Consider the following 11,474-nt stretch of genomic DNA (forward strand, 5'->3'; position numbering starts at 1 on the left):
TCATTCCATTTTCTCCTGGCCGGCTCTAGTTTTACAGACCTTGGTAACAGTTGTGGTGCTTGTTCTGTGCACCATTAGGGTAGCAAACAGAATTTCAGGAGATCATTTCCTGCACAATTCTTAGAAGGCTATCTCTAAACATCACACCTGTTTAATGAAACTCAAATGTGCAACTTTTGATCAATTATGCACAGCCACACATTTTATGAGCAAATTTGTCCAGTATTTGAAATGTCTAACAAAGTGAACTGTGAAAGAATACTAACATTTCACAAGAATGCACAATTTAACACATCTGCGAAGCATTGCGGCAAATGAATAATTCAATTAAACCTTTAACTTAAACACAACAATGTGTAAGGAGAACATCTATCACGGTACTAAATGGTTGCAGGATAAGATGCAATACTAGTCAGAATAAAAAAGTGATGCAATAGATTACGATAGTCGTGTAGTTATGCAAATACATCTAATTAATGAAACTTGATAATGTTACGAATTTTCACATTCCGTGCTTTAAAGCGAAACATTTTTTTTAACATATGTTTTATAATAACATAATGTACTTGTGGCACAAACACGACATACGTAACGCATACCGACGTAACATTCAGTCATGAGCGTTTTCAGTTGCATCAGCCGAACTAAGGCTTTTCATGTCAGTGGAGTTGCGGGTTTGGCCTAGAGTGAATGCCAATCTGACCAATGAGAAGCGACATTTGATGACACGACGGTGGGTGTGGACCAATCGGCGTTCAGCTTGGGCGTGTTCCCGTTTTCGTTTCATCGTGGACCAGCAGCGTGGCCACTCGTACTGTCGTGTGTTTGGGATCCGAAAAAAGACTAATTCTCTGACGTTAGCGGTTTCTGTGAGTATTAACTTCTGCCTTGGCGACTTGTGAAATTATAAAAATGCTCTTTGACTTAAGGGAACTCTGCCCAGTTGGAGTTGTTACCTGGGATATTGGCGTTGGACTTGAGTGGGCTAGCCGGCGTGGCTAACAATTTAGCTAGCTCGCGTCTGGTTGAGAAGTTGGTGCCGCTGTCCAGCAGCGTGAGCGATCAGCTGAGCGGCTTCCGATGCGGCACAACGTTTGTCGTTTTGAGATATCCACCTGCCGATTCATGCAACGTATATTTCACTATTTGATACTGCAAGTCGAAACAAGCAGGACCATTTTCATCTCTTCCTATGGTTAAAAGCCCACTGGTCGTCACTTTCTAATCAATAAAGTGCTCACTTTACAAAATTTAAACTGCATTATCATTATTTGCATTTCCAGCACTCTGTGTGACTAGGCTGTTGTTCACAGTCGCGGTAGTTTCCATCCTATTACCTCAGTGAATTTTCACCTGCCGTGGTTGTCAGCCGTGGTGTGGTTTAGTAGTCAGGAGCGGGCCAGGGCTGTTTCGCTTTTCCCCTTGGGCATCAGACATATCCTGGCTTCAGCTGCTTGCTTTCTTTCCCTTGCTGCCCATAAATTGAAGACTACGGTAGTCTTTAATCTGTTTTGGTTTATGTATGCGTATGTTGTCGACACTTTACTGGCCAGCATGTGTATGTCGTTGTATTGAGTTCACCAATTTAATATTTTTAACTAAAATAATTCCATAGTAAAGTTGTGAGACATGGGGGTGGCAGGCAATGTCATGTTTGTTTACCTTAGACTACCTACCATACCAGTATTCCCGAAATGTGTATGTCAAGCCGCTCAAGAGGTATGAAAGTATTACTTTTCCAATATGAATCCAGATAGATGTAGTTAATCGTGTATAGTGTATTATCATCACCATGATCGCTTTGCAAAAAAAAACATCCATCCTTTTGAGCGCACTCACGACCCGAGCGAGCATCAGCGGCACGGAAAATGAATGGATATTTTTGTATTGTTGGAATAAGCAGAGGCACCCGGAAAAAACGTGTTCAAGCACAGGGAGAACACGCAAACTCCAGCTGTGATGCAGGCGTGCAGACAGTGCAAGTACAACTAGTATGTGCTAAATAAGGCTGGAACAGAGTGTGCCTTCTTGTTCCACATAACAGCAATCTGTTCATTACGCGTTGATCGGAAGTGTCATGGAACCCCAAAGTGTCGTGTATTTTGTACTACCATAAACCCGATGACCTCTTGGAATGTATGGCTTAATTTTTTCGAGGTTAGAAACTGTATTGGTTCTTCCCTGAGATGCATTCTTTGAAGCCCTTAATTGTATGTTCAATGCCAAAAGAAGCCTTTTTTTTTTTTTAAGTTTTCCTGTGATGTAAAATATTTGAAATTAGAGAACAAGAGTGCTGTACCATCTTGGCCTTAGCAACTGCTAGTTCTTGAAAACCGCCAAGGGCTAATTTCGCGGCGTGAAATAAGCATAAAGAATGCCTCGGAAGAGGCTTGCCTAAACACACACCTTCCTACTTGACTGCAGGCGGGAATCTTTCAATCTTCCAGGAAAATGGAGTTCATTAACGTTCGCTCTTTTATCATCTATATTTATACGACCTCGTAAACAATTTTCATGTCTTTGTTCTAGTGAGCTGATTCGGAATGGATTCATCTTTGAGTGCCGCTCAAATCCGCCAGAAATTCATAGACTTCTTCAATCGCTATGAGCACCAGTACGTGCACTCGTCATCCACCATCCCGCTGGATGACCCCACGTTGCTGTTCGCCAATGCGGGCATGAACCAGGTGAACTATCCATGCCACCTGTGGCTCGCTTTGCCAAAAGCAGTTTTCACTGACCGACTTAAAAATCTCTCTATTAGTTCAAGCCCATCTTCCTCAACACTATTGACCCATCCCACCCCATGGCAAGGCTACGTCGTGCAGCCAACACGCAAAAGTGCATCCGTGCTGGGGGAAAGCACAACGACCTGGATGATGTGGGCAAAGATGTTTACCACCACACATTCTTTGAGATGTTGGGATCCTGGTCCTTCGGGGACTACTTCAAGGTAGGACGGTGCCAATTCATCCTAATGCAACTACTTTGTATTCAATGACCATAGCAGCCCTAACACAGGAGGGCCTTCCGCCATAGTTCATATTTTGAATGTATGAATCTTTTACTGTAAACTTTTCATAGCTTGCTGGTATTTAATTTAAGTGTCATTTCTTTTTGTTGTTGACATTTCGCCTGCTCTTTTTGATTCCCTACCACTCCATGTTGCAGCAACTGGCCTGTAAGATGGCTCTGGAGCTGTTGACCGAGGAGTTTGGCATTTCCCTCGACCGTCTATATGTCACCTACTTCGGTGGCAACGATGACGCAGGCCTGGAGGCCGATTTGGAGTGCAAAGAAATCTGGATGTCTCTCGGGTGAGTCAAGCTAAGTGGATTCACGTTCACATTTATTTGTTGCATTGATAAGCGCCGTACAAAGTCTACCCTAAGTGTAAGCTTCCTGTACAGACTAATATCTCATTTAATTAGCATAATTCACCAATGCTAACGTCTTTTGCGATATTGTCTGGAGTTGATATATTTCTGAAGGGAGTACAGTATTCAGACAGACTTTAGAAGCACTCCATGAGACCCTTTTTCAAAGCAGCCGTTTCTTTTTTTCTCAGAATTTCAGTCGCATTTGACTAAAAACCAGGGTTTTAAAATCTGTAAAATATAATCGTTTGACTCAAGCTTGATTATGGAAAAAAATATTAATCACGATTATTTTGGTAATATTTGAAATCAAAATTATTCAAACCATCATTTGTTTTTGGGTACAAAACAAGGAAGTGTTTAAATGTAAAAAAATTGAAAAATAATTATTTGAAAACACTAATTATGGACGTTCCTTTTGAACTTAACAAAAGTTATCAAATTTGTTCTTTTAGAATATATATATTCAAGTATGTTATACCTGCTACACCTGCAATTGAACTGTTGTAAGATTTGAGTGCAATCATGATTTAATTTTGATTAATTGTACGGCCCTATGTTTGACCTTTCTTATGGAACGCTTATAATCGCAAAGTGTTCATTTTCTTTGTGTCAACGCAAACGAATAGCACCAAATAAAATCACTCGTGAAATAATCTCTCGCTGCCTGCTCTCTTTCCATCAGCATGGATGAATCTCGCATCCTGCCAGGTAGCATGAAGGACAACTTCTGGGAGATGGGCGATACTGGCCCCTGCGGTCCTTGCAGTGAGATCCATTACGACCGCATTGGAGGAAGAGATGCGTCCCACCTGGTGAACATGGACGACCCCAACGTCCTGGAAGTCTGGAACCTTGTGTTCATCCAGTTCAACAGGTAAGTGATCACACTGAGGGAGAGCAACTTGGTTTGCAAGTTTTGCCTTGGGTGCACGTCCGGAGGTTTTCTGTTGTTCCTTTCAGGGAGTCTGAGACAGTTCTGAAACCGCTACCAAAGAAGAGCATCGACACAGGGATGGGTTTGGAGCGCTTGGTGTCTGTGCTGCAGAACAAGATGTCCAACTATGACACGGACCTCTTCATCCCATACTTTGAAGCTATTCAGAAGGTGTGCAAAATGTTTGTTTGCCATAAAACTAAGATATGAAACCAAAACATTTATGGATACTTAATCTGATCGTTTTTAATTGAGATAAAGATGAATTTATTGCTTGTTTGTTCAGAAATAAATGGTAAGAGGACCTTGAAAAAAATGATCAAATATTAAATCGCTGCCACGATATTTAGTGGAAAAGGGGATTATGGCTTGTCCCAATGTACGGTATTTCCACTTCATAAAACCAAGTTATTTCTCTACAATCTCATCATTATTGCATTCATATAAGAAATTAAACTCTTTGGTGAAGGTACTTAATGTTTTCCGGAGGTGATTATAAAAGCATCCTTGTTAATGGGCTCTACAACGTAAAATGGCGTTTGTTTTAGGGCACGGGTGCTCGGCCATACACTGGTAAAGTAGGGGCCGAGGATGCTGACGGTGTGGACATGGCCTATCGTGTGCTGGCTGATCACGCCCGTACCATCACCATCGCCCTCTCAGATGGCGGGCGGCCCGACAATACTGGGAGAGGGTACGAATTTATGGCACTTGAACTCTTGAGTCTGTTTGATGCCGTGCTAAAAATTTAATTTGTTTTCTCTATTCCATTCAGGTATGTTTTGCGGCGAATTTTGCGTCGCGCCGTACGTTATTCCCATGAAAAGTTGGGCGCCCAGAAAGGCTTTTTTGCTTCTCTAGTGGACGTGGTGGTCAATTCCCTGGTGAGACTTTTCTATCCTGTCACCCACACCACGTTTATTTTTCCACTAATTCTTGTCCGCTGTTCTCACCCACCTTTGTTCTATTTTTCAGGGTGAAGCATTTCCCGAATTGAAGAAAGACCCAGAAGTTGTGAAGGACATCATAAATGAAGAGGAGGCGCAGTTCCTCAAAACTCTCAGCAGGGGGCGACGCATCCTCGATAGGAAGATCATGAGTATGGGGGACAGCAAAACCCTCCCAGGTGAGAGAGACTTGATGAGGAAGAATCCTCTTCCATTGTATGACTTGACACAACCGCGTGCGTTTGTGCTCGTGGAGAATTTTGAACAGCACTTTTGTCCCATCTTTGCATCCAGGTGATACCGCTTGGCTCTTGTATGACACGTATGGCTTCCCTCTGGACTTGACCTCCCTCATCGCAGAGGAGAAAGGAATGGTGGTGGACTTGGCTTCCTTTGAGGAGGAGAAGAAGGCCGCACAGGTGCGGTAAATGAAGGGGCAAATCCTCTGACTGTACCTATTCCTTTCTACCTTTGACTTGTTTTCCAGAATTTGGGTTGAAATGCTATAACGTGATCAGTGCAGCATCACAGTGGATAAAATTGTACAAATAGAAAAAAAATTGTCCGTGTAATTTCACTGCTGATCTGGCTGCGTTTAGCCATTCCTGCTGACGTGAATTGTAAAAAAGCAAATTCATCCTCAGGGATCAACCTCATTTCAAGAGTACAAAGACGTTTCTTAACTTGGCCAAGATAGTAGAAGTTCATAATTAAAATGCATGTGGGCTTGTTGCTCCTCATGCATCTAATATACATGTATTACAAAACTATTTGCCTTGAGGAACTAAATTATTACATTCATGTGTTTGGCAAGTTTAGATATTTAAGTGGTGACTATGCAATAGTGACAAGATTAGAAAAGCTGTTTCAGTATGTTGCCCTTCCATTATCACAGATTTTGGGAGAGAGTTTTTTTTTGTAATATGACTTTATGTGTCTGTATGTGCATGTGTTTAGTTGAAGTCCCAAGGTAAGGGCGCAGGAGACGTGGACCACATCATGCTGGACATCTATGCCATTGAAGAGCTGCGGAACAAGAATATCCCTGCCACAGATGATTCTCCCAAATATAAATACACCTCCAATGAAAACGGCACCTATGGTATTTAAACCACTAAAATACAAACGCAAAGCAGCATTTTCGGAGCCCTTACACTCATTCTGCTGACGCCGCCAGAGTTCCAGCAGACCTCGGCCACGGTGTTGGCCCTGCGCCACGACCGTGACTTCTGCAACGAAGTGACCACGGGTCAGAAATGCGGCGTGCTGCTGGATCAGACGTCTTTCTACGCCGAGCAGGGTGGACAGACGTTTGACGAGGGCTACTTGCTTCGCGAGGATGATAACACAGAGGATGTGAGTGCAGCATTCGTTGGACACTCTTAGTTTTACATGTTGTCAAGAGATGAATGCTGATCGACACTCGTAATTTCCGTTGTTTTTGGATCCATTGAAGCACACCATTTGAATGAACACTAGTGTTGGACCTGTTTTCTTGTGGACAAAAAAAAAATGACCGCGGTCGGTGTTTTCAGAGAATGGAGTTCTCAGTGAAGAACACCCAGGTTAGAGGAGGTTACGTTCTCCACGTGGGCACCATATATGGAACGTTGAAGGTTGGAGACCGTGTCACCTTGCACGTGGACGAGGTGAGCTCATCGGAAACTGAAAAACGCACGCACAGGAAAAATCTTGACCATCTGATTTGCTCATCTGCTGTCTCCAGGCTCGCCGTCGGCCCATCATGTGCAATCACACTGCTACACACATCCTCAACTTTGCTCTCAGGGGAGTTTTGGGCGAGGCGGACCAGAGGGGCTCCTTGGTGGCGTCGGACAGACTTCGCTTTGACTTTACCGCTAAAGGTGCCCTGAGCACAGGCGAGGTCCGACGGACTGAGGAGATCGCCTGTGCTATGATAAGGGATGCCAAGGTCAGTGGTGCTAGTGGCTCTAAAGTCAAATAGAAGTTTTGTATTTTTACTCTTAATTAAAAGACCGGCGGTTTTGCGGTATGGGTAGACGGGAACCCTCTCGTGGTACATGAAAGATTCTTGAAATAAGAAATTCAAGTACAGTTCAGTTGTTTTTAGAACAATACACTTGCATTTAATACGACAGAACTATTTTTTGTTACACACTTAAGTATTTTTTATTTCACTTTCATGTGCAGTACATTTTAGTTTATGTATATTTAAAAAAAAGAATGAAAGCAGAATGTTAACGTTCAAACTGTGCATAACTGTTATATTGACTTAGGATAATATTAAGTATAGAAAAATCCTCTGCCTTGTTTATTAATTAACACACAGGCCTACTACACTACTGGATTTTAATGTTTAGTTTTATGGCTATGATAGACGGCCAAGATTCTTTCTTTCTTGTTTCATTTTTATTAAGGTTTTATACACTGAATGAGAACAAAAAGACAAATGTCAAATACTAAAAAAAAAAAAATGTAGAATGTTAAAATGTATGCTTTAAAAAAATTAAAATCAGCATTACGTATTTTTTTTTCAATCCAACTTAAATGTACTGCTGCCAACCATACTTCTTTTTTCCTGTACTTTGCTTCAGCCTGTTTACGCCATGGACGCCTCCCTAGCAGAAGCCAAGGCCATTCAGGGTCTGCGCGCTGTTTTCGACGAGACGTACCCCGACCCTGTGAGGGTTGTGTCCATCGGCATCCCCGTTCAGGACCTGCTGGACGACCCCAACAGTGCTGCTGGGTCGCTCACCTCCATTGAGTTTTGCGGTGGAACGTGAGTGCTTCCATTGACTTGGGTCGTGTGTGTGTTTGTGTGTGTGTGTGAGATCTACAAAACATGAAAAGCAAATGATGCAACAATCTGTCATTATTTCGAGCTGTCGAGTTCATGATTATGTGAATGAGGCTAAGCTAATTGCTGAAGCTCCAGTGATACTCAACCTCTTGTTCGTTTCTTCTTCGTCTTCCTCCCACAGCCTGCTAACTGTTCTGTTCTTCTTCATTTTTTTTTAAGGCACCTGCAAAACTCAGCTCACGCTGCGCCGTTTGTCATCGTCTCAGAAGAGGCCATCGCTAAGGGCATCCGTCGCATTGTTGCCGTGACAGGAAGCGAGGCCCAGAAGGTCGGGACTCGCACACATGAGCGCACTAAATATTCCGCCATTACTCGTCATGGTTGATTACGGTCAGCTTGTCAACATGATTTACCTTCTGCTGACATCCTGACTGAATTCAAATTGCTTTCGCTGTAGAGCAGGGCTTTTCCACTGGGCAGCATATTTTCCCATGGTCATTAAGATGCAAAACCAATTTCATAGAAGTCGAACCTAGCAAACTTAATTGTGTCAAAGTATGACACAAAGTACTGTAATTTCCAGACCTGTTTAAAAGCTTCGTCTTGATTAACCATAAAAACGAATGAGTACATACATTATCCACTTTGGACTAATAGCCGGATAATGGGATATTACTATTAACACCAGTAGACTAAACACAATGCTGCAGCTATATTTACGCAGCGTAGTGGAATCTTTCTCAGACTCTTGTTGTCACAGGAGGCAAATTCACAGATGAGCTTAGACCGGGCGGGCAATCCAGAGATGATTGTATTTGTTCCCTTTGTTCAAATTAAGCAACTCAAGATTCTTATTTTGCTTCTCAATTGCTTCTTCACAGAGCCGCACGTACGGCTTCCATGTTCTTGACCACCTCGAATTTCACATGCTCTCTCTCTCAACGTGTGCATTGCAACCGCTGAAGGGGATGATGAATATTCATATTGCGGGCGGCCCCGGTCATTTTCATTGGTCCACTGTGACCTGTTGTGTAATTTCATTTGGTCAAGCGTGACAATGCTGGTAAACCTATTTACCATAAATAAACCGCATTGTATTAAAGCCGCAAGGTTAAACAGGTTAAACGGACTAACATCTCACCACCAGCGGCAATAAGCAAGTCACGTCTATCATTTTACAAATACTGTTGCTCATTTTTTTTTTACCAGGCTCAGAGGAAAGCAGACACGCTGAAACAAGCTCTTGCCGCCATGGCTGACAAAGTAAAGCAGCAAACGGTTCCCAACAAGGACATCCAGAAAGAGATTGCCGATATGACAGAGGTATGCTTATGCATCTTTAACATTTTTCGCCTTCTGTTTCTCAAAGCGATTTCTGTGAACTGTAACTTGATCGGCAATTATCGTCTTGTGCGCAGTCCATCGGCACCGCAGTGATCTCCCAGTGGCGGAAGGATGAGATGAGGGAGACCCTGAAGGGCCTGAAGAAGACCATGGACGACCTGGACCGCTCTTACAAGGCGGACATCCAGAAGAGAGTCCTGGAGAAGACCAAGGAGGTGATCGAGAGCAGCCCCAATCAAGCACTGCTGGTGATGGCGATGGAAACTGGGGCCTCAGCCAAAGTGAGTTTGATTTTTATTTTATTTTCATAATGAACTTCTCCAGACAGAATTTTTATGGCGCTAAAAGAAACGTTCCTGTATTACCATAAAGAGGAATTGTCACGCATTAAGAAAGTGCAGCTATTTTAATATTCTCTCTCTTCTGTATCCCATTTGTTTTTGTCCTGGGATTAAATCAGCTCATTAGTTGTGACCTTGAGATGTTAGCAATGACGATTAGCAGACTTTGTAATATCCACTCACCCCTGCCGCTCTCCCAGGCTCTCAATGAGTGCCTGAAGGTGTTGAAAGCCAACTCACCTCAGACCGCCGCCATGCTCTTCGCCGTGGACCCCGATGCCGGCAAGGTCATCTGCTTGTGTGAAGTCCCTCAGGTGAGAGCGTCTCATCAATGCCGTTTCACAACCCGCCTTCATTTTCTTCTGTCTGTCACTGATAATTTTTTTTTATTCTGGCCATGCATTGTGAATTCCAACTCCGCAACGTCGATGCTAATTTGGATCCTGTGTTTACCTCGCAGGATAAAGCCAACCGTGGACTTAAGGCCAGCGAGTGGGTCCAGGAGTTGTGCCCACTAATGGATGGCAAAGGAGGTGGCAAGGACATGTCTGCACAGGCCGCTGGTCGCAACACAGAGTGTCTGCAGGAGGCGCTACAGATGGCCAAGCAGTTTGCAACTCTGAAGCTGGGGGAGAATTAAGATGTGGGCTTGGAGGGAGGAATAAGGGACAGTCAAGTGTCATGCAATATAAATATGGTGGAGGAGCATCATCAATTCTGCTCCTTTGAGTCTGATCGGGAACGGAGCGGCACCTTTTTTGGTGTCTCGCTCTCACTTTGCTGGCCGCTGACCACTATTGACAGTGGGTTTGCTCACTTAAAATGTATCTCTGTGGAAATTACACTCTCCTGAAATAAGTTCATGGCAACATCTCACATTGTACACTGACAGGTCGTACACAACAGGCAGCGTAGAATAATTTAATTCGCATGCTTGCATACAGAGGAAAAGAAAGAGATTTAGGATCCCGGAGTTTGTCTCCGGGTAGTGCAGAAAACTGCTGATTTTGCACTTGACTTCAATGTTTTGAGCACTATACTCCAAATCTGTACTGCCTTTTTCCTGTTCATCTCGTATTGTCTTGTTGATGTTGAAACATACCCAAAAGCACTTTGCGTTCCTGATATGTTCAGAGCTAATTCCAACTGCAAATTGCCCAAAAAGGGGGAACTTTCTGAAATTTGTGTCCCCTGTCTAGACTCGGGAGGGGCCACGGCACCACCGTCCATCATGTGTGAGCTAATGCTGTTTGGATGAACTCTAGCTGCATCATTGCTTGTAAAATTAAGAAGCCATTCCGTTTCGGTTCAAACGGTCTAACCTGGTAAATTTCTTTCTTTGTCTGTCCTGTGTAAATGATTATGTTCTTCATTCAGTATGTAACTTCATTTCTTTATCACGTCACTCTACATTGTATCATCAAAGCTGTTCCATGGAAGAGACATTTGGGAATTGGAATAAATTGTTCTGCCTAGACATACGTCTATCCTTTTTTTGACAAATCCATTTTATTATGCTGATCAACAAATCAGCTGCGTCTACTCTGAACTTTCACGTTTGGCAAAATTCCCCTTTGATTGATCCAACTTGAAATAAGATGTGAATCCCTGCGCAAAATGTTAGAAGGCAACCGTCTGTCCCCTTAAGATGAGGATGTTTTTGAAAAAAAAAATGTGTAAAGCTTTGTTCAACCACGGGAGCGTGGTTTTAGTAAAACGTGTTAGAAAAGACACATTACACCCAAG

General features: G+C 43.1%; 1 protein-coding gene across 1 annotated transcript; it reads left to right on the forward strand.

Annotated features, from left to right (window-relative positions):
• Positions 1–728: 728 nt before the first annotated feature.
• Positions 729–11,205, forward strand: aars1 (alanyl-tRNA synthetase 1). Its single transcript, XM_088299285.1, has 20 exons — positions 729–869; positions 2,530–2,687; positions 2,765–2,953; positions 3,172–3,317; positions 4,063–4,254; positions 4,341–4,485; positions 4,863–5,008; positions 5,090–5,198; positions 5,290–5,440; positions 5,556–5,680; positions 6,219–6,363; positions 6,439–6,617; positions 6,797–6,910; positions 6,988–7,194; positions 7,838–8,022; positions 8,263–8,371; positions 9,253–9,366; positions 9,462–9,668; positions 9,929–10,042; positions 10,189–11,205. Exons 2-20 carry the CDS (start codon positions 2,544–2,546, stop codon positions 10,366–10,368), a joined length of 2,901 nt encoding a protein of 966 aa, XP_088155411.1. The 5' UTR covers positions 729–869; positions 2,530–2,543; the 3' UTR covers positions 10,369–11,205.
• Positions 11,206–11,474: the final 269 nt, after the last annotated feature.

Source organism: Idiotropiscis lumnitzeri, chromosome 6 (genome assembly GCF_059441095.1).
Source record: "Idiotropiscis lumnitzeri isolate Australia: NSW breed Sydney's pygmy pipehorse chromosome 6, RoL_Ilum_1.0, whole genome shotgun sequence".
NCBI lineage: Eukaryota > Metazoa > Chordata > Actinopteri > Syngnathiformes > Syngnathidae > Idiotropiscis > Idiotropiscis lumnitzeri.

Bases quoted from the DNA above. Each gene is read 5' to 3' on its own strand.
- aars1 (XM_088299285.1), top strand. From the start codon at position 2,544: ATGGATTCATCTTTGAGTGCCGCTCAAATCCGCCAGAAATTCATAGAC. The intron at 4,486-4,862 runs GTGTGCAAAATG...CGTTTGTTTTAG, and splicing joins ACTTTGAAGCTATTCAGAAG to GGCACGGGTGCTCGGCCATA. The intron at 6,364-6,438 runs GTATTTAAACCA...TGACGCCGCCAG, and splicing joins CAATGAAAACGGCACCTATG to AGTTCCAGCAGACCTCGGCC.